The 17,249-nt window shown below is 48.2% G+C and overlaps 1 protein-coding gene across 1 annotated transcript in view; it reads left to right on the forward strand.

Annotated features, from left to right (window-relative positions):
- Positions 1-17,249, forward strand: part of ADAM9 (ADAM metallopeptidase domain 9) — a 45,754-nt gene that overhangs the window by 25,569 nt on the left and 2,936 nt on the right. The window contains exons 10-20 of the mRNA XM_075910920.1: positions 1,388-1,469; positions 5,414-5,547; positions 7,853-8,024; positions 8,158-8,250; positions 8,809-9,004; positions 9,466-9,571; positions 10,414-10,597; positions 11,599-11,679; positions 14,958-15,063; positions 15,463-15,601; positions 16,011-16,107. Coding sequence (XP_075767035.1) covers positions 1,388-1,469; positions 5,414-5,547; positions 7,853-8,024; positions 8,158-8,250; positions 8,809-9,004; positions 9,466-9,571; positions 10,414-10,597; positions 11,599-11,679; positions 14,958-15,063; positions 15,463-15,601; positions 16,011-16,107 — 1,390 coding nt within the window. The remainder of the gene's footprint in view (positions 1-1,387; positions 1,470-5,413; positions 5,548-7,852; positions 8,025-8,157; positions 8,251-8,808; positions 9,005-9,465; positions 9,572-10,413; positions 10,598-11,598; positions 11,680-14,957; positions 15,064-15,462; positions 15,602-16,010; positions 16,108-17,249) is intronic.

Consider the following 17,249-nt stretch of genomic DNA (forward strand, 5'->3'; position numbering starts at 1 on the left):
ATCTCTGGTTCCTGGCAGGCGGGGAGGTTCCTAAAATTAGAACGTTTGGGTTGTTCCCAACACACTGCTGCTTGATATCTCTTCTGAAAAGCTGACAGCTGGGGGTGGCTTCCCAGATAAGCCTTTGCCACGTCGTTCATTGCAGACTTGTAGATCTAGGCCTTTTCCCTAGAAGGCCACACGGCTCTGGAGTGTTGCACATGGAGCACAACCTGTTTCTGTAATCAGTATCCCAAAGCTAGTCACGTGATTTGAGTCTTTCTGTGTAGAATTAACTTGTGTTTCTCCAGGTCATTAGCATGTTTGTATCATTGTACTGTCGTTTGAACCTCTCTAGTCTGGCACCGTTGGGGCCTGACCGGTGCCGAACCAGGGAATTTGCTGGACCACAGGAAGTCGATATTGTCTAGCAGCATTCCCAATGCTGCCGCTGCTTGCTGGGCTCTTAGAAAACATTGAGGAGTAAATTGGAGTGAAATAGCAGCACAGAACACTGAGAGCCAGGACCGATTCCTATGAACAGACTTTATGGGACCGCGGGAAACTTGGGCACACCCATGATAAGCTGGACACCCAGCTCACTAAAATCACGCTGGACCACGGATGTTTCCCGACCAGAGAGTGCCAGATAGAGAAGTTCAACCTGATCCCATCTCCATGTTTTGTTAAAGTGCTACCAGACTATTTGTTGTTTTTTAAGTGCATCCTGGATTAGCACCACTTTCTTAAGCTGGAGTTTGTTTAATATTTGGAAGCTCCCCATGAGATGTTCTTGTTATTAAAATGCTCTGTAGCATACTGTAGCGAGATCAGACGATGGGGGCTTGGTAACTTACAATGTGTCAGAAGGCACCTTGGCAGATAGCTCCTTCCAGCAAATTTATTTCACATAAAAAAAAGGCTTGATACGATTGGTAAAGTTGGATGTGAAGACTTCCCTGTACTTCTAGCCTGTTATGCAAAGTAAAACCCTGTACATGCTCTAGTGTTACACCCAGACTTTCTGTAAGAACATTAGAGAAACAAAATGTAAAGGGGAAGCAGAGGAAAGAGAAGTTAATCGAGACTAAGGAAGCAGGCACTGCCATACACATTGCCAGACAAAAGCAGGGTTGGTATGTTATGGTTTTGGGTTGGGGCGGAGTGGGGATTGACTGGCTAAACTTGTGGAAAACAAGCTGCTGTGAAGAAGCATGGGATTGCTGCCAGCCACACCCGCTTAGCACGGTTCTTCCCGTGAGACAACACTTGCCAAGCAGAAGCCATAGCCGGGACCCAGAGGGATGCACTGAGCTGCTGCCCAGCTGGTCACTGTGTTATAGGCTATCGCGCCTTCAGCCCAGTGATGTTGATGCGTCTTTAATTTTTTCTTTCTGATGTGCTCTAGGAAGAAGGGGTTTGGTGGAACTGCAGGAATGGCCTATGTTGGCACAGTGTGCTCCAAAAGCCATGCAGGAGGGATTAATGTGGTAGGATATCTTTAATACCCCTTTGCATAAACCTGTAATGTGAACTCTGCATCTTCAGTGCCGAAGCGGGAGAGCGTTAAGGATCTGACACCCTACCGTAGCAAGAGAATTCGGCTGCGTTCTGCCTCCTTTAATTCTCCCTGTGTGGTCGTACTGCAGCTCAGGTCCTGGAGTAGTTCAAAGACCCTAGCAGTGGTCAGTGCCATTCCTGTGCCGGCAGCCTGGCGTATCAAGGCCTGGCTCTTTCCTTGGGGGCAGAGCTCCCATCTCTGGCTGACGTCAGCGGGAGCGAGGGGAAGTTGTGACCACGGGATTACAGAGGGACCCTCCCTGCGAGCTCTGCTGTAAAAAGGGAAAGTTCAGAAAGTGTTCCGGTGACTTGCACTAACAAAGTGGGTGGGGCTAAGGTCCAGGACAGAGACAGACTGAAGCAGCCCAAACCAAAAGGCCTTCAGACATAAATCTTAGGGTCCTATCTGGGAAACAAAACAGTATGAGACTGGAAATCAATTAACCAACATTGGTGTGTCAGAAACTAGACCTAATTGGTGAGGGCCTTAAAACACACAGAGAGAGGGGGGCTCGTAGGGAAAGCTGGCTAGCACTTGCCGGCTGCCGGAAGGAGTGAGCTTTGCCAGCATGGCTGCCTACTCCACGGTGTGCAAGGGCCCCACGCCTTTTTCCTAAACCCGAAAAATGTCCTGACCAGTCTGGGCCAGAACCAGGGGGGCTGACAGGATTGCCAGGACCGTGGGCAACATGGAGGGGGCGGGTCCGTGCTCCAGGAAGGGGGCGGCGCTAAGGGGCCGTTCCCCATCGCTGCTTGGCCCGTGCCTCCCCTCCCTGCTGGCCCTCTGAGCTGCCCGGGGCGGTGCTCCCACAGCCGTGTAAAGGGACTAGGGCGGCGGCTGGGAACCACAGGCCCCTTTGTCCCCCCCTCCCGTCGGCAGGCCTGGTCTGAACGAAGTATCCCGATAACTTGGCCACCTTCATCTGCTCCTGAGATATGAGTTTGTCGCTGACCCCTCCCCCGTGTGCTCTCTTCCTTCCTCGCCTGTCTGTCTCTTCTGTCTTCTCTTCGGTGAGTCTGGCGGCGCTGCCCAGACTGCGTTTGTCAGCATGCTTGTAAGCCTGTGACCAGGAGGAGGCAGCCAAAGGCAGTGCCCTATACAGCCCAGGGCCGGTCCGCCTTTGCCAGGTCTCTGGGTGGCTGATGAAACTGCGCTGGGCCGGTGTTTTCCCAGCAGGGAAGTTGGAAATGTCAGACAACACCAAAGCCAGAAACTGCATTTTCTATCTCTGCCGTTCTCTCTCCCTTCGGGGGGGTGTGTGTGTGTGTGTGTGTGTGTGTGTGTGTGTGTGTGTGTGTGTGTGTGTGTGTGTGTGTCCCCTCTCCCTTTGTTGTGTGTGTCCTCTCTCCCTTCGTTGTGTGTGTGTGTGTGTGTGTGTCCCCTCTCCCTTTGTTGTGTGTGTGTGTGTCCCCTCTCCCTTTGTTGTGTGTGTGTGTGTGTGTGTCCCCTCTCTCCCTTCGTTGTGTGTGTGTGTGTGTCCCCTCTCTCCCTTCGTTGTGTGTGTGTGTGTGTCCCCTCTCTCCCTTCGTGTTGTGTGTGTGTGTGTGTGTGTGTCTGTTCTCTCTCCCTTCGTTGTGTGTGTGTGTCTGTGTCCCCTCTCTCCCTTCGTTGTGTGTGTGTGTGTGTGTGTGTCTGTTCTCTCTCCCTTCGTTGTGTGTGTGCGTGTGTGTGTCTGTTCTCTCTCCCTTCGTTGTGTGTGTGTGTGTGTGTGTCCCCTCTCTTCCTTCGTGTTGTGTGTGTGTGTGTGTCTGTTCTCTCTCCCTTCGTTGTGTGTGTGTGTGTGTGTGTGTGTGTGTCCCCTCTCTTCCTTCGTGTTGTGTGTGTGTGTGTGTGTCTGTTCTCTCTCCCTTCGTTGTGTGTGTGTGTGTGTGTGTCCCCTCTCTTCCTTCGTGTTGTGTGTGTGTGTGTGTCTGTTCTCTCTCCCTTCGTTGTGTGTGTGTGTGTGTTTGTGTGTGTGTCCCCTCTCTTCCTTCGTGTTGTGTGTGTGTGTGTGTGTCTGTTCTCTCTCCCTTCGTTGTGTGTGTGTCTTGTCTGGGGAACGGGATTGGACTTCAGCAACAACCACGACAATGACCGTTCCTGCCCATCTCAAGTAACTTCTCTTTCCCGCCAACAAGGACAGTCGGTTCTTTCACACTCTCTGACAGGCTGTCAAACGAGGGTCTCTAAAAACTTTACCCAGCTTAAGGGAAGAGGAAACAGGAATGGGATTCAAATGGTCACCGTGTTTAATACGTCACATTTCAAGTACTTTCACTGTTTTTCTTTCATTCTGTATCTTTAATAAAAAATGTAAAAGATTTTTAAACAGACATGCCATGGTCCTAAGCAGTGTCTGTGGATCCCACTCTGAACCGTGTTTAACCCTGGTTTTGTGCTGGACAGAGGCTGGGTTATGTTCAGAGCTTTCCTTCTTTGAGCCCCGGTATTCCAGCTAAATTAGTGTGCCGAGTAAGCCTCCGGAAATGCATTCCCAGTTTGGCGCATGATCTGTGGACTCACAACAGGCATTCCCAAATCAGAGAGCAAGGGTTTAGCAAGGCAACTATGCGATTGCTGAAACTGCAATGCAACTTCAGTAGCACTGTTGTGAAAATCAGAGATTCACCAGCATCGTTACTGTGAGACGCTCCAGCAATAGGCAGGGGAGGGGGCTTTTCAGCCACCCCACAAGCAGCGGCAACAGCAGATCTGAGCAAGGAGTCTATTCCCAGAGCTCATTTAGAGAGTTTGCCACGGAGACACTCCGCTTGCAGCTTGCATGGTCACTGTGGAGGGAGGGGTGTGTGTTCCAAGAAAAGGCAGCTGGCTAGTTCTGCATGGTGGGTGTGATGCCGTGGGCGCAAGCAAAAATGCTGCGTGTTCTGCAGTGTTAGCTGTGCTGCGGCGCAGTCCTGGTGGCCGATGGATTCCACACGTGTTTTTAGTCTCACTCGGGGGGGCAATCATTTTTTGCTGGGGGCCACTTCAGACATTTTTGAAATGACCCCGGGCTGCACCGGAAGAGGCGGGCCCTCAAGCAGAAAGGGCGGGGCCGGGATGCTTCCCCACCCACACACCATGATTGGTCTAGGGGTGGGGGAGCGCGTGAAGACTTTGCCCCACCCCAGAGAGTTTCCCCAGGTGCCCACACCCCTGGAGGTGGGAGGAGACTTTGTGCGCTCTCCCTTCTGCTCCCAGGCCAATCAGAGCTTGGGGGCGGGGAAGCGCGTATTGTCTCCTCCCGCCCTGCCAGGAGCATGTGGTGCTTCTAAGTGCCGCGTGCTCCTGGCAGGGCAGAGGAAACTTCGTGCGCTTCCCTCCACCCCCACGCCCAAATTGGCCTGGGGGCGGGGGAGCTGCAGAGCCTCGGTGGGCTGGATCAACCTGCTTGTCGGGTCGGATCTGGCCCACGGAGTCCCGTTTGCCCAACCCTGCTCTAACTGGAGTCACTCCTGGATTTATAGTTGACACTACATGACACCCTTGAGGGTTTTGTGGTGGGTTCACATGACATCTCTGATGATGTCTGTGGAAAAGCGACAGTAAGTTCGTCAATGTAGTTTAGCTTCTGGAACGCTGGTTAGCAGCTAGACTTAGAGGCGAGACGGTACCATGTGACATGCCAGTAGATACTCCACAGGTCATCAGTAATCTTGGACCAGACCTGGAGAACCACTAACGTAGAGACTCAAGGCTTGATAGCCTTACCAATCTACTCGGCAACTCAGCACTCGTGCAAGTTAGAAAGCATAAACCGTCTAGGTTGCCTGATTGAAGATCACGTTAATGCAGCGACTAAGCCTAGTATTTCTAAAGGGGCTGGGGGAACGCTGGCTTCTTCCTAGTACAGATTCTACAGCAATTCACTCTCTGCCTTTTGGTTTTATGTAGTTTGGACAAATCAGCGTGCAGATGTTCGCATCAATTGTTGCTCATGAGCTGGGTCATAACCTGGGAATGAATCATGATGACGAAAGGGTTTGTCACTGTGGTGCAGCAAACTGCATCATGAACTCTGGAGCATCGTAAGTAACTTTCCTCTATACCAAGTGAAGGGTATGTCCATAGACGATGAACAAAGAAATAGTCTTTGTATTTAGCATTTATAGGACGCTGTTACTATTCAAAGCATTCTTGCAAACAGCTAATTGATTGTAGCGACGCGCGTAGGAGGAAGCAAACATTTGGGGCAATCTACATGTGAAGCTAATACAGAATAAACCACAGTGTCCACCTATAATGGACTCAGATCAACTGCACAAAAGCACTTTTAGTGCAGAATAAGAAATGTCCCGAAAAAGAGCAAGTGTGGAATAGCTACTGGATTATCCTTGTGTTTGGGAACAGGAAGATTAGACGACTTAACTCAGGAGTTCCTGGCTCCTGGTCTTGTGTTTAAATGGCATCTCTTCCCTTGTGTTATTTCTCCAATTGTGACTCTGTTGGGGTATGTCTACACTACAAAGTTAATTCAAACTAACGGACGTTAGTTCGAATTATCTTTGATAGGCGCTACACTAGCGCTCCGCTAGTTCGAACTTAATTCGAACTAGCGGAGCGCTTAGTTCGAACTAGGAAAACCTCATTCTACGAGGATTAAGCCTAGTTCGAACTAGCTAGTTCGAATTAAGGGGTGTGTAGCCCCTTAATTCGAACTAGTGGGAGGCTAGCCCTCCCCAGGTTTCCCTGGTGGCCACTCTGGCCAACACCAGGGAAACTCTTCTGCCCCCCTCCCAGCCCCGGACCCCTTAAAGGGGCACGGGCTGGCTACGGTGCCCATGCCAGGTGCAAGCCTGCCAGCACCCAGCCAGCAGACCCTGCACCTGGCACGGCTCGAGCCAGCCACCCGATGCCCCCCAGCCCTCCCCCTCTTCCCGGGACCAGGCTGGCGGCTCCCGGGAGCTTGCCCGGGACCGCAAGAGGCGGGCACCTGCCTGGGCTAGTGCAGACATCGTGGACCTCGTCCACGACCTCCACACTAGGCACAGGAAAGTGGCCGTCTAGGGCAGGAGAACTGCCAGCCTGGCCACCCAGGAGCAGGTGTGCAAGAGAATCAAGGGGGTCCACTGAGACCCCCGACCCTGAGCCCTGAGCTTACAATGGCCGTCCTGGGTCAGACCAAAGGTCCATCTAGCCCAGTAGCCTGTCTGCCGACAGCGGCCAACCCTAGGGACCCTGGAGGGGATGGACCGAAGACAGTGACCAAGCCATTTGTCTCGTGCCATCCCTCTCCAGCCTTCCACAAACTTCGGGCAGGGACACCACTCCTACCCCCTGGCTAATACCACTCCATGGACCCAACCTCCATGACTTGATCTCACTTCCCTTTAAACTCTGTTCTAGTTGTAGCCTTCACAGCCTCCTGCAGCAAGGAGTTCCACAGGTTGACTCTTTGCTTTGTGAAGAACAACTTTCTGTTACTACTTTGAAGCCTGCTACCCATTCCTTTCCTTTGGTGTCCTCTAGTCCTTCTTTATGGGAACTAATGAAGAACTTTTCTGTATGCACCCTCTCCACCCAACTCCTGCTTTTAGAGACCTCTATCCTGTCCCCCCTCCGTCTCCTCTTTTCTAAGCTGAAAAGTCCCAGTCTCTTTAGCCTCTCTTCATATGGGACCTGTTCCCAACCCCTGATCATTTTAGTTGCCCTCCCCTCTCCCAGCCTCTCTCTTCCCCTCTCCTACCTCCTTTTCCCCGTCTCCCCCAGTTTTGTTCAATAAAGACAGATTCCATTTTGGAAGACGTTATCTTTATTTTGTACATCAAGAAGAGGGGCTAGGGAAGGGTAAGTGGAAGGAGGTGAGGGAGGAATGGGGCACGAACCCCCGATGGGGAGGACTGGGCTGGCTCTGCGGGCTTCTGGGGGCTTCTGGGGGTGGAAGCTCTCCTGCAGCCCCCCAATTGTCCCCTCTCCCCCTATTGTGTCATCAGGAGGTTATATAGTTGAACTCGTGGGGCAGTTCAAATTTTCCATTTAGGGATGGCCAGTGGTCTTTCACATAAAGATTTTTGCTTTATGAATGTAGCAGAAAGACTTGTGTCTCATTCTGCGTTCAGAGTATCTAAATATATTGTCCTTAAAAGCAACCAAGGAGTCCTGTGGCACCTCAAAGCCTAACAGATGTATTTGGGCATAAGCTTTCATGGGTAAAAACCTTTGTCAGATGCAAGGCTCACTAGCTGATTACCAGTCTACTTAGCAACTCAGTACTTGTCCACGTTAGAAAGCACAAACCACCTAGGTTACCTGATTGAAGATCATGTTAACCCTGGCCAAGAAGAACTCATTAGTGGACCTGGTGTAAGAAATTGCCAATGTTTTCTGTCACAGAGGATCCAGAAACTTCAGCAGTTGCAGTTTAGAAGACTTTGAGAAGTTAACTCTGAACAAAGGTGGCAGCTGTCTGCTCAATGTTCCCAACCCAGATGAGACCTATAGCATCCCGTATTGTGGCAACAAGTTGGTGGATGCTGGGGAGGAGTGTGATTGTGGTTCACCAAAGGTTAGTAAGCAGGACGATTCACCAATGTTGCTCACATAACTCCATGTTAAATGTAGCCTGCCGGCGTTTGTGCAGGCATGCGGCTATGCTGCTTTATCGCTCACTGACTCACGCTTCCGGCTTCAATTTACAGGAATGTGAAAGCGATCCTTGCTGTGAATCAGGTACTTGTAAACTCCGAGCAGGGGCTGAATGTGCGTATGGCGACTGCTGTAAAAAGTGTCGGGTAAGAGACCCCAGGATGGTGTGGGAAGAATCTCGTGTCTTAAAACATTCTCCGCCCACTCAGATTACAAAGGAGTGCGGGGCTGGATTAGTGGGTCCAGGAAAGAAGGGGTCTGTGCTGAACCGGGAACCTATTGCATGTGTCCAGCACAAAAGAGTTACTTCGGCAAAGTCCATGTTCCGTCGGTTACGCCTTTCTTGGATCATTTGCAGAATCTGTATTACTGTTAAGGATGTGAAAATGTGTGTAATTAAGTAACCATTGAAGATTTCAGTGGTTACATGCGGGGTGGCCGTTGGCTCCCCGGGAGCCCGTGTGCGAGGGGAGCAAGCCACGAGTACCTGCTCCCACCTGCCTCCCCATCTTTGCCCGGCTGCCACTGTATCAGAGGCAGCAGCGTGGAATGGCAGGCACACGGAACCTGCATGTAATTGTCAATGTTAACCAGTGAGCTCAGGCTCATCGGTTAACCATGTGCACGATTACACTGTCACTTCCCTACTCTCTGAATGGCTTTTTACATCTTCTCTTGGGTTTTAATTTTTCCTCCCTTCCCAGTTCCTGCCAGGCGGCACTGTGTGCCGGGCAAGTACCAATGAATGTGATCTCGCTGAGTATTGCAACGGGACTTCCCAGTTTTGTCAGCAGGACGTCACTGTTCAGAACGGGCACCCCTGCCAGAATGATGAAGCCTATTGCTACAACGGGGTTTGCCAGTACTATGACTCACAGTGCCAGGCGATCTTCGGCTCAAGTAAGGAACGGTTTGGAGGGCTGCGGCAAAGAGAGCAAAACAACCAGTTTGTTTAATGAATGTGGATTTTAGGGGGGTTTTTAGTCTGCAAGAAAAGACTAGCCAGAATTGGCAAAGGATTTTAAACTATTTCTGGTATTTATGACACGTCATTGTCTCATAAAATTCATGCTGTGTTAGGGACTCGAGTACTGCTAATTTCCTTGCTATGATGCGTTCATCTGTCAGATTCTATTACAGGGCTCAATCTGTTGATCAAGACTTAATGTCCAGTGAATAGTATTTCTTTCTAAGTGACTGTATTTTGTCTGTGCTGTTAGCTTGGACCCTCTCTAGTGGAACCGTTTTATCCCATTTGTGTATTTTGGTCGAGTTCTGGGACCACAAAGACACGTGCTCGCAGTGCAAGACGTGTCTCTAGCTCTCGGTGTGCTGACCTCGCTCTCCCTCTGTCCTTGCAGGAGCAAAGGCTGCCCCGAACATTTGTTTTGCTGAAGTGAATTCCAAAGGTGACAGGTTTGGCAACTGTGGGTACCATGGCCATGACTACAAAAAGTGTTCCAGCTGGTAAGGCGGGTCTGGCGAGGGAGGGAACGCAAAACGGGTGCCATTCAGAAAGTCGCTAAAAATCCACAGGCAGATGCTTCCACTGTCAAACCTTTATGCATAGCGCAACTTTGCAATAGCCATTGTCTCCCTTCCCTGGTGCCGTGTGTCACTCAGAAACCAACACAGAGGAGCTTAGAAAAGTTCTTTTACAGCCTTAGATTTTGAATCGGGGCTCTTGGAGCTTAGGTTAACAACTACATAAGCGTACAAAATATTCCAAATTGCTTTATAGCTCGATTGCACTGTTTGTCTTTATCTAGATCGGCATGCCTTTTCAAACAATTCTTGTACAGTTTGATCAATTCATGTATAAAAAGAGGCATCTTGGAAAAGAAGAACATGCATTTTATTGTTCTTTTGCTTTTTACTACCCTCAGCATGAGGCATAATGGTGTCAGGTAGACACACTCTTTCACTCCCCCCCCCCCCCCCATTGCCCGAGTGTATTTGAGATTTGGCTTATGATGAGAGAGTTTGCTCTAGTTCTTTGTTATTGATTCATTCTTAGCCTAGAGATAAAGGTGGTGCAGGGGTATATTTGCTTTTGCTTGAGGATCACAAATTTTTGCCAACAACAGGGATGAATCAATGTCCTTGTTATGGTTTTAGAATGATGCTCCATTCACTCTTGTTCTGCTTTTTACGTCAGCATGATGATAGTATGTAGGAGCGTGTCTCATCTAGTTTTTAATAATCCTCCATTAGGAAATGAAGGCCAGAAAGCCAAATGCAGGTTGATCCTTTCTTTTGTATGAATTGAACACCAGAACCATAACGACCCCTATGTCATACTGTCATAGGAACGCCATGTGTGGGAAGCTACAGTGTGAGAATGTGAAAACCATGCCTGTTTTTGGGATTGAACCGGCAATAATTCAAACCCCCATCAAAGGCACTACATGCTGGGGTGTGGATTTCAAGCTCGGATCAGATGTTCCAGATCCTGGAATGGTGAATGAAGGCACAAAATGTGATGCTGGAAAAGTAAGCAGTAACAAATTAATAACTTTAAAATATTCCTAGGATAAAAGCTAAAAGGGTTGTTAGACTTTGATAGACAGCTCCTTGTTTGCATGCATACACATTCATATTAATGCACGTTAATGTTGGTGCATGCAAGTAATACAAAACTTCACAATCCATGACTTGCCTGTCTCCAAAGATGATAGCTAAAGGCTCAGCTACCTCCTCTGTCAGCTCCTGGAGTATTCTAGGATTATTTAGCCCTAACCTACCCCTTAGTGTCCTCCAAGAGCCCAGCAAGCAGCGGCAGTGTTGGTCATGTTGCTAGATGATATTGACCTCCCATTGTCTGGCAAATTCTCTGGTTCGGCACCGGTCAGGTGCCAAGAGTGCCGGACTAGAGAACCTGTACTGCTCTGTATTGAGACCTTGTCAGAAGGACTTTAGAAGAAAATGCCACTTATTTGCATCACGTTTATTATAGCAAACAGAATTAAAGCTTCCAGGATGAGAGGAGAGTGCGCATTCTCTAAGGTCAGGTCTGTGCTATGCCCAGAAGGTCGGCTTAAGGTTCGCAGCTCCAGCTATGTTGTTTATAGCTGGAGGTGATGTATGTTAAGCCAAGCTTGGCACCATCTCCACAGCGGGAGGTCAATGGGAGAAACTCTCCCATCGATTTCCCTTACTCCTCATGACAGCGAGGAGTACTGACACAAATGGGGGAACTCTCAGCATTGGATTTAGCAGGTCTTTACTAGCCCCACTAAATCAAACCCCGGAAGATCGATCCCAGAGTGTCGATCCTCCAGTAAGTGGAGGCGTGGCCTAAGTGGGTGGAGTTTGCTGAGCAGTGCCAATCGAAGCTAGCGTGGGAATAGTGCAGGCAGCGAATTGCCTACTGAGCAAGAGTCCAGGTAAAACAGATGTTGGAGAATGGAAAGGGAGGGAGGGTGGATGTGATCATATTAGTCCAAAACCATCGTATTTGGATTGGGGCTACTCTTGTCTTTTTACTTACTTAGATCTGTAGGCACTTCCAGTGTGTAAGTGTCTCGGTCCTGAACTATGACTGTGATGTGAAGAAAAAATGCCACGGACACGGGGTAAGTCCTGCAGAAACTTGCTGTCTTTCTATTCTGGTCCAGCATGGTCGGAGTGCTCCTTTCTGAAAGTCCTGCAGTGTTTCTTGGGTTCGTCTCATACGGGGCAGTATCGTTTTCGTGGCTTGCTCTTCAGTAAGAAAGCTCAGATTGGTAGATTTTGAAAGGTGTGAACAGATCACAAGATCATCTAGTCTGACTTTTATGGAATATTCATTCACCCCATATTGAGCCAAGCGGTTTCTATTTAATAATTAGTTGTTCTAATGTCACAGAACCTTTCACTGATATCTGCCTAAAGATGTTACTAACAGAAAGCTGTTTAGTACAGATACACTGCTCTTTGTTTGACTGTCCTAGATCAGTGTTTCTCAACCTTTTTTTATAAAGTACCCCTTTAAAAAAAAATTACAAGTACCCCTAGTACCTACAGTTTCAGACACACACAATTTTTTTCTACCTTTGCAACACATTTGTTTACAAAATGTATTTGTAGCCGGGCAGCGATGACATTTTTGGGTGTAAAAATAATAAAATGTTGTAAAACGTAAAACAAAAATTCCGTTTTCTCCAAATTTCAGTTGTGTTGGCGTACCCCCCAGGCTTCTCTCAAATACCCCTAAGGGTACTCGTACCGCTGGTTGAGAAACACTTCCCTACAGGAGGGGCTTTGTTATGAAAAGTTGCTTTTGTGTGGTTACCATGAAAGTCACTTTAATGTTCCATCCTTACTGGCTATTAAATTATGTGAGTTGAACAGGTTTTAAAAACTGCTTTTGGACAATGTTTTGTCTGGCTAGGGTAAAACAAGCCTTGTGTGTACAAAAATGGTTTTTTTAAACAATTGTTTCCAGACTGCCTAATGCAGAAATGATTTTGTTTACAACAACATTTATAAAACAGAGCTGTACGGTTATTTATACTTGGCAGGCAAAACAGTGTTTAAACAGGTTTCAAACCGAGTCTGGCCAGCATAATTTGATTACTGTTGTGGAGAGACACTGAAGGAAAATAAGATGCAAAATGTTAACAATGAGGGTAATTAACCATTGGAATAACTTCCGAAGAGGCATGATGGATTATCCAGCCTGTGAAATCTTTTGGAACGATGCTTAGTCTTGGTTTTTAAAAATGCTTGAGCTCACCCACAAGTTAGTGGGCTAGATGGAAGAATTACGGGGTGAAATTCTCTGGCATGTTTTATATACACAGTCAGACTAGATGATCACACTGGTCCCGTTTGGCTTTAAAAATCTGAGAAAACCTCAGAGACTAATTGTTGCACTTTAGATACTCACTTCCCGAACACAACTGAATCTCGGTATAAAAATGAGTATTACAACAAAATTTTAAAACGTTTTCTAGCAACGCCTGCCCCTCTTGCACTAGCCACGTAACTACATAACCTCGCCACAGGTCGTTGAAGTAGAAGCTGGTGGAAGGGCAGGTCTCCGGTTCAGAATAGGCATGTGAATGCAGAACTGGTCGGAAAGGGTTGGGAAGTAGGGACTTCCTCATGGTCAGAAGGGAAGTTCTGAGCTGGGTCGCTGTCACAGGGGCTAACGTGCGTGAAGGGCAGCGGTTTGGGGATTTTTAGTTCTTTTAAAATTAAACTTTTCTTCTTGTTCATACATTCCACCTGTTTCTGCTTTTTCAGTCCTTCTGTATTTAATCAGACTCAAGGTGGCAGCTTCCCGACTGACCCATGTGTTTAAGGCTACTTAAAGTTGAATATATTTAATCACTGAGCTTTAACAATTACAATCTCCGATTATTCTGCAGCTCTCTTTAACAGTTTGGGGGGTTGGTTTCGTCACTCCCGCTTCCTACGTTTATTTTTTATGACTTCCTGGAGCTGGATTAATAGAAACGTTGGCTTGTCAGCAAATAACGTCCCCGTGCTTTGCAAAAGTATGGGAAACCGATACAATGTGCTTATAACGTGGGCATTTATCTCCAACCTTCCTTTGCTACTGTAGCATTTGCTGCTGAATGACAGTCAAGGGGTATGTCTAGACTACATGGCTCCGTCGACGGAGCCATGTAAATGAGTTTACTAGACATAGGAAAATGAAGCGGTGATTTAAATAATTGCCGCTTCATTCACATCAAAATGGCCGCCGCGCTGTGCTGATCAGCTGTTTGGCGGCACAGCGGGGCAGTCTGGACGCGACGTGGTCGACAAGGGAAGCCTTTGTCAACCGTACCGGTATGCCTCATGAAATGATGTAAGTCGACGGAGCCATGTAGTCTAGACATACCCTTAGTGTGGGAGCATTGCATGACCTACTCCTGCACCAAAGGCAGCTCTCAGTCCGTATGCCTGCTCTGGTTTTTAGATCATGTGGAGCAGGTTGTGGGCAAAGACTCTAGGTGCTCCGCATAGAAATGAAGTCCTAGCTCCTCTCCAAGTGATGGTCCCTGTGTGTAGCGCACATGCACTCTGCAACTGAGAGCAGACTCTTTGCCCCAGCAGTGTGCATGGCTCAGCGCCTCTGCTGTCTCGAGCTCTGAATCAAGGGGGTTAGGGAATGCCCCTGCTCGTGGTCTGGAGCTGAACTCCTCGGAGTTTGCAGCTTCTCCAGGGTTCCTGCACAAATGTTTGCTTCCACCATGTAAATAGATTTTTTCTCTCCGTGAGTTTTAATGTTTAGTAGCTAGCGAGTGTTCTGGGGTCCAGGGTTTTTTTCCCCTTTCCATCTTCATTGTCCCCTTCCCGACCCTAACGTTTGGGGTTCATAGCATGTCTAAGATCCAGGCTTCGTATCCTGGGGGGGGCCTTGTCTCTGAATCTTCCCAATGAGAGATTTCATGAGCTGTGTTGATATGGTTTTGGAGAATTCCCCTAATCCCCATCATTGCCCTCCATTTCCATTTCAAACCTGGCGGTCCCTCAGGGTCTGGCTTCATAGACACCTCAGGGAGCAGCTGATGTGCTCCCAGTCTGGCCATCAGACCCCCATTCTCGCTCTCCGTGCATCGACAGGAGTCACCTAGTATATACCTGCTGGCCAGATGCGGCCCAGCTCTGGACCATCAGCTGCCAAGTCTAGGGATTTCAGAAAGGGATGGGAGGAGGAGAAGAAGTAGGGAAGATCCCTTCCTAAGGCCTCTGATGAGACCACCAGCTGGGTGAGATGCTGCGCCCAGGTTTTGGGTGTGTTAGGAACTCGCAGGGACCATTGTGCTGATCGGTTGGTGCTGCAGGTGGAGTGCTCCTATGCGCAGTGGCAGCGGCAGTAATACGGGGGTGTTCTTCTTTTGGTGTGTGTGATTTAAAGGTGTGCAACAGCAACAAGAACTGTCACTGCGACTCCCATTGGGCCCCTCCCTACTGTGAAACCAAAGGATACGGAGGAAGCGTAGACAGTGGACCCCCGTACAACGGTGAGTGATGACAAGGCCACTTCAGGGCGGCCAGCCGGCCCTTCTCGCTGTTGGTGCCGTTTGGACAGAGTCTGCAAATACAGCGGCTGCTTGTCTGGCTGTCCTGGGAAGTGGACCTGGCGGAAGTGCTGGGGGTTGGAGCTGCGCTGAGTTTTCTTTCCAGCCCCAGCACTTCAGCTCCAGATATTGGAGAACAGACACTTGACTCTTCTTTGACACACTGTCCCTTTTGAAGTGGCCACCAAGAAGTGAAGCTCTGGGTCTGCCCCAGGCAATTGCACTCGACTTTCGCTTTTCTTCTCGACAGAAGGGAGGAAAAGAGTAGAACCCAGTGCTATTGCAATGCCTGGTGATGGGGGTACTATGACAACTCACGCGGGTTTTCTTTCTCCCCACCAGACAAAGACACCTCCTTGAGAGATGGGTTGCTGGTTTTCTTTTTCCTGGTTCTCCCGCTCCTTTTAGTTGCAGTCGTGGCGTTTGCAAAGAGAAACGCACTGGTGCAGTGCTTCAGGAGAACGGTCTCACGCTGCCATCGGTAAGGAGGTTTCCCGCCCCTTCACCTATTGACCACAGCCTCCTCCGCAGAAGCTGGTTCCCAAGAATCAAGTGTCAGCAGTCCTGAGATGTAAAATGGAGATCACACAGTATAAAGGCAGGGGACCTCATGCCATTCCTTTTAGTGTTGTTTGTTTTGTCTTTTTCCTTGGGACGAAGGGACATTACTTACCCATTCCTTGGTAGAGAGGCTCACACTGTATCTGGACATATGCACCTTAAAGAGTGACACGTTTTACTAACAAATTTAGGAAACAAAATAACAATTTTTAACACACACTTAAATCCAGCCGGCAGGTGTTTATAAGAAGTGGCATAATGTGATGATAATCCTGCTGAATTATAAGATGCTTGTCCAGTCAATGTGGTCAATACATATCTAATTCCAGATCACATACAAGTGTGCCAACGCCAGCGCCGTGCACAGAGACAGATCCAGGAAGCTTCCTGCAGAATAAGCCCTATACGTCAAGGAGCGTGCCCAAGGTACCTGACACTTGCTTTTTCTCCCGTCAGTCTTGGAGAGCAATTACTGTTTGTTTTGAAAATCATTTGAAATAAAGGGATAATAAAAGCAAAAAGGACTCCAAAACCTACTTCCTGCCTATTGTTGGTGGGTGGTGTAGTTTTCCTTTTGGACTTTGTAAAGCAAAATGATCTCATTTCTCTTCTCTTCTCCTTCCGTTGGGCAATGTGTGCGCTGTAAGAAACACTAATGACTACACTTGCGAATATTTTACAGTAAAAGCCTATACGTTATGTGTAGGCTATGGAGGATGTACTCCTACGGTGCTATTTAAAGAACCAATATCAATGAGAAAGATGTCATCTAAGGCCCAAAAGTTTTCAAAGAGGAAAATATGTAATTCCAAGTATAGTGTAGTGTTGATATTGTGAAGTCACAGTAAAAATACCAGTACAGGAAGTACAACGGAGAGCCTGCCGTCTCAAAATACTTGAAAATCTAGATGGTACATACTAACATCTTCTCTAGATTTTCCTACTGACGTGTAATGTATTTCTACCCCTAACTGTGCCAGACTATTCAAGGTGAGACTGCAAGACTTAAATCAAAAGATAGTGATTCCCCCTTTCTGCGACACACCCCATCCGACTGTGGCTAGGAAGTAAGATTATTCTAATCAGGAGGCTTTTATTTTATACAAAGGAAAAATCAGTTGGGGCGGTGGGATGGACTCAGGTTAGGGGCTTTCGTTTTATCCATTACACGTTTTTCAGGTCGTAGGCTTTATGGAGCATGTCAGCCTTTGCCGTTTTGTAATGGCCATCAATAGGCCTGCTACAAGTCGAATGCAGTAACTATCTAAAATAGTTAGTTACTGGGATGTTGCCAGTGCGCAAATGGATGATTTTCTTAGCTTCTTAGTAGTTAAACGTAAGGGAGGGAGAACAGGACTCTTACGTGTTATGTTGCTTTAACTCTCTTTGATAACCAGCTGGAGGTGCCTTCTCTGAAACCACAAGCAGTTGAGGGAGAACTGTAGTTTGGAAATGCAAGAGTGCGGATCAAGAGCATGTGGCAGCCTGAATGGGTCACTTCACCCTTCTGCATTGTCTCTGTTTCAGAGAGGGGTAAATCAAAGCTCTGCTAAATGACCTACCCAGGG

The sequence above is a fragment of the Pelodiscus sinensis genome, chromosome 28, assembly GCF_049634645.1.
Source record: "Pelodiscus sinensis isolate JC-2024 chromosome 28, ASM4963464v1, whole genome shotgun sequence".
NCBI classification, from domain to species: domain Eukaryota; kingdom Metazoa; phylum Chordata; order Testudines; family Trionychidae; genus Pelodiscus; species Pelodiscus sinensis.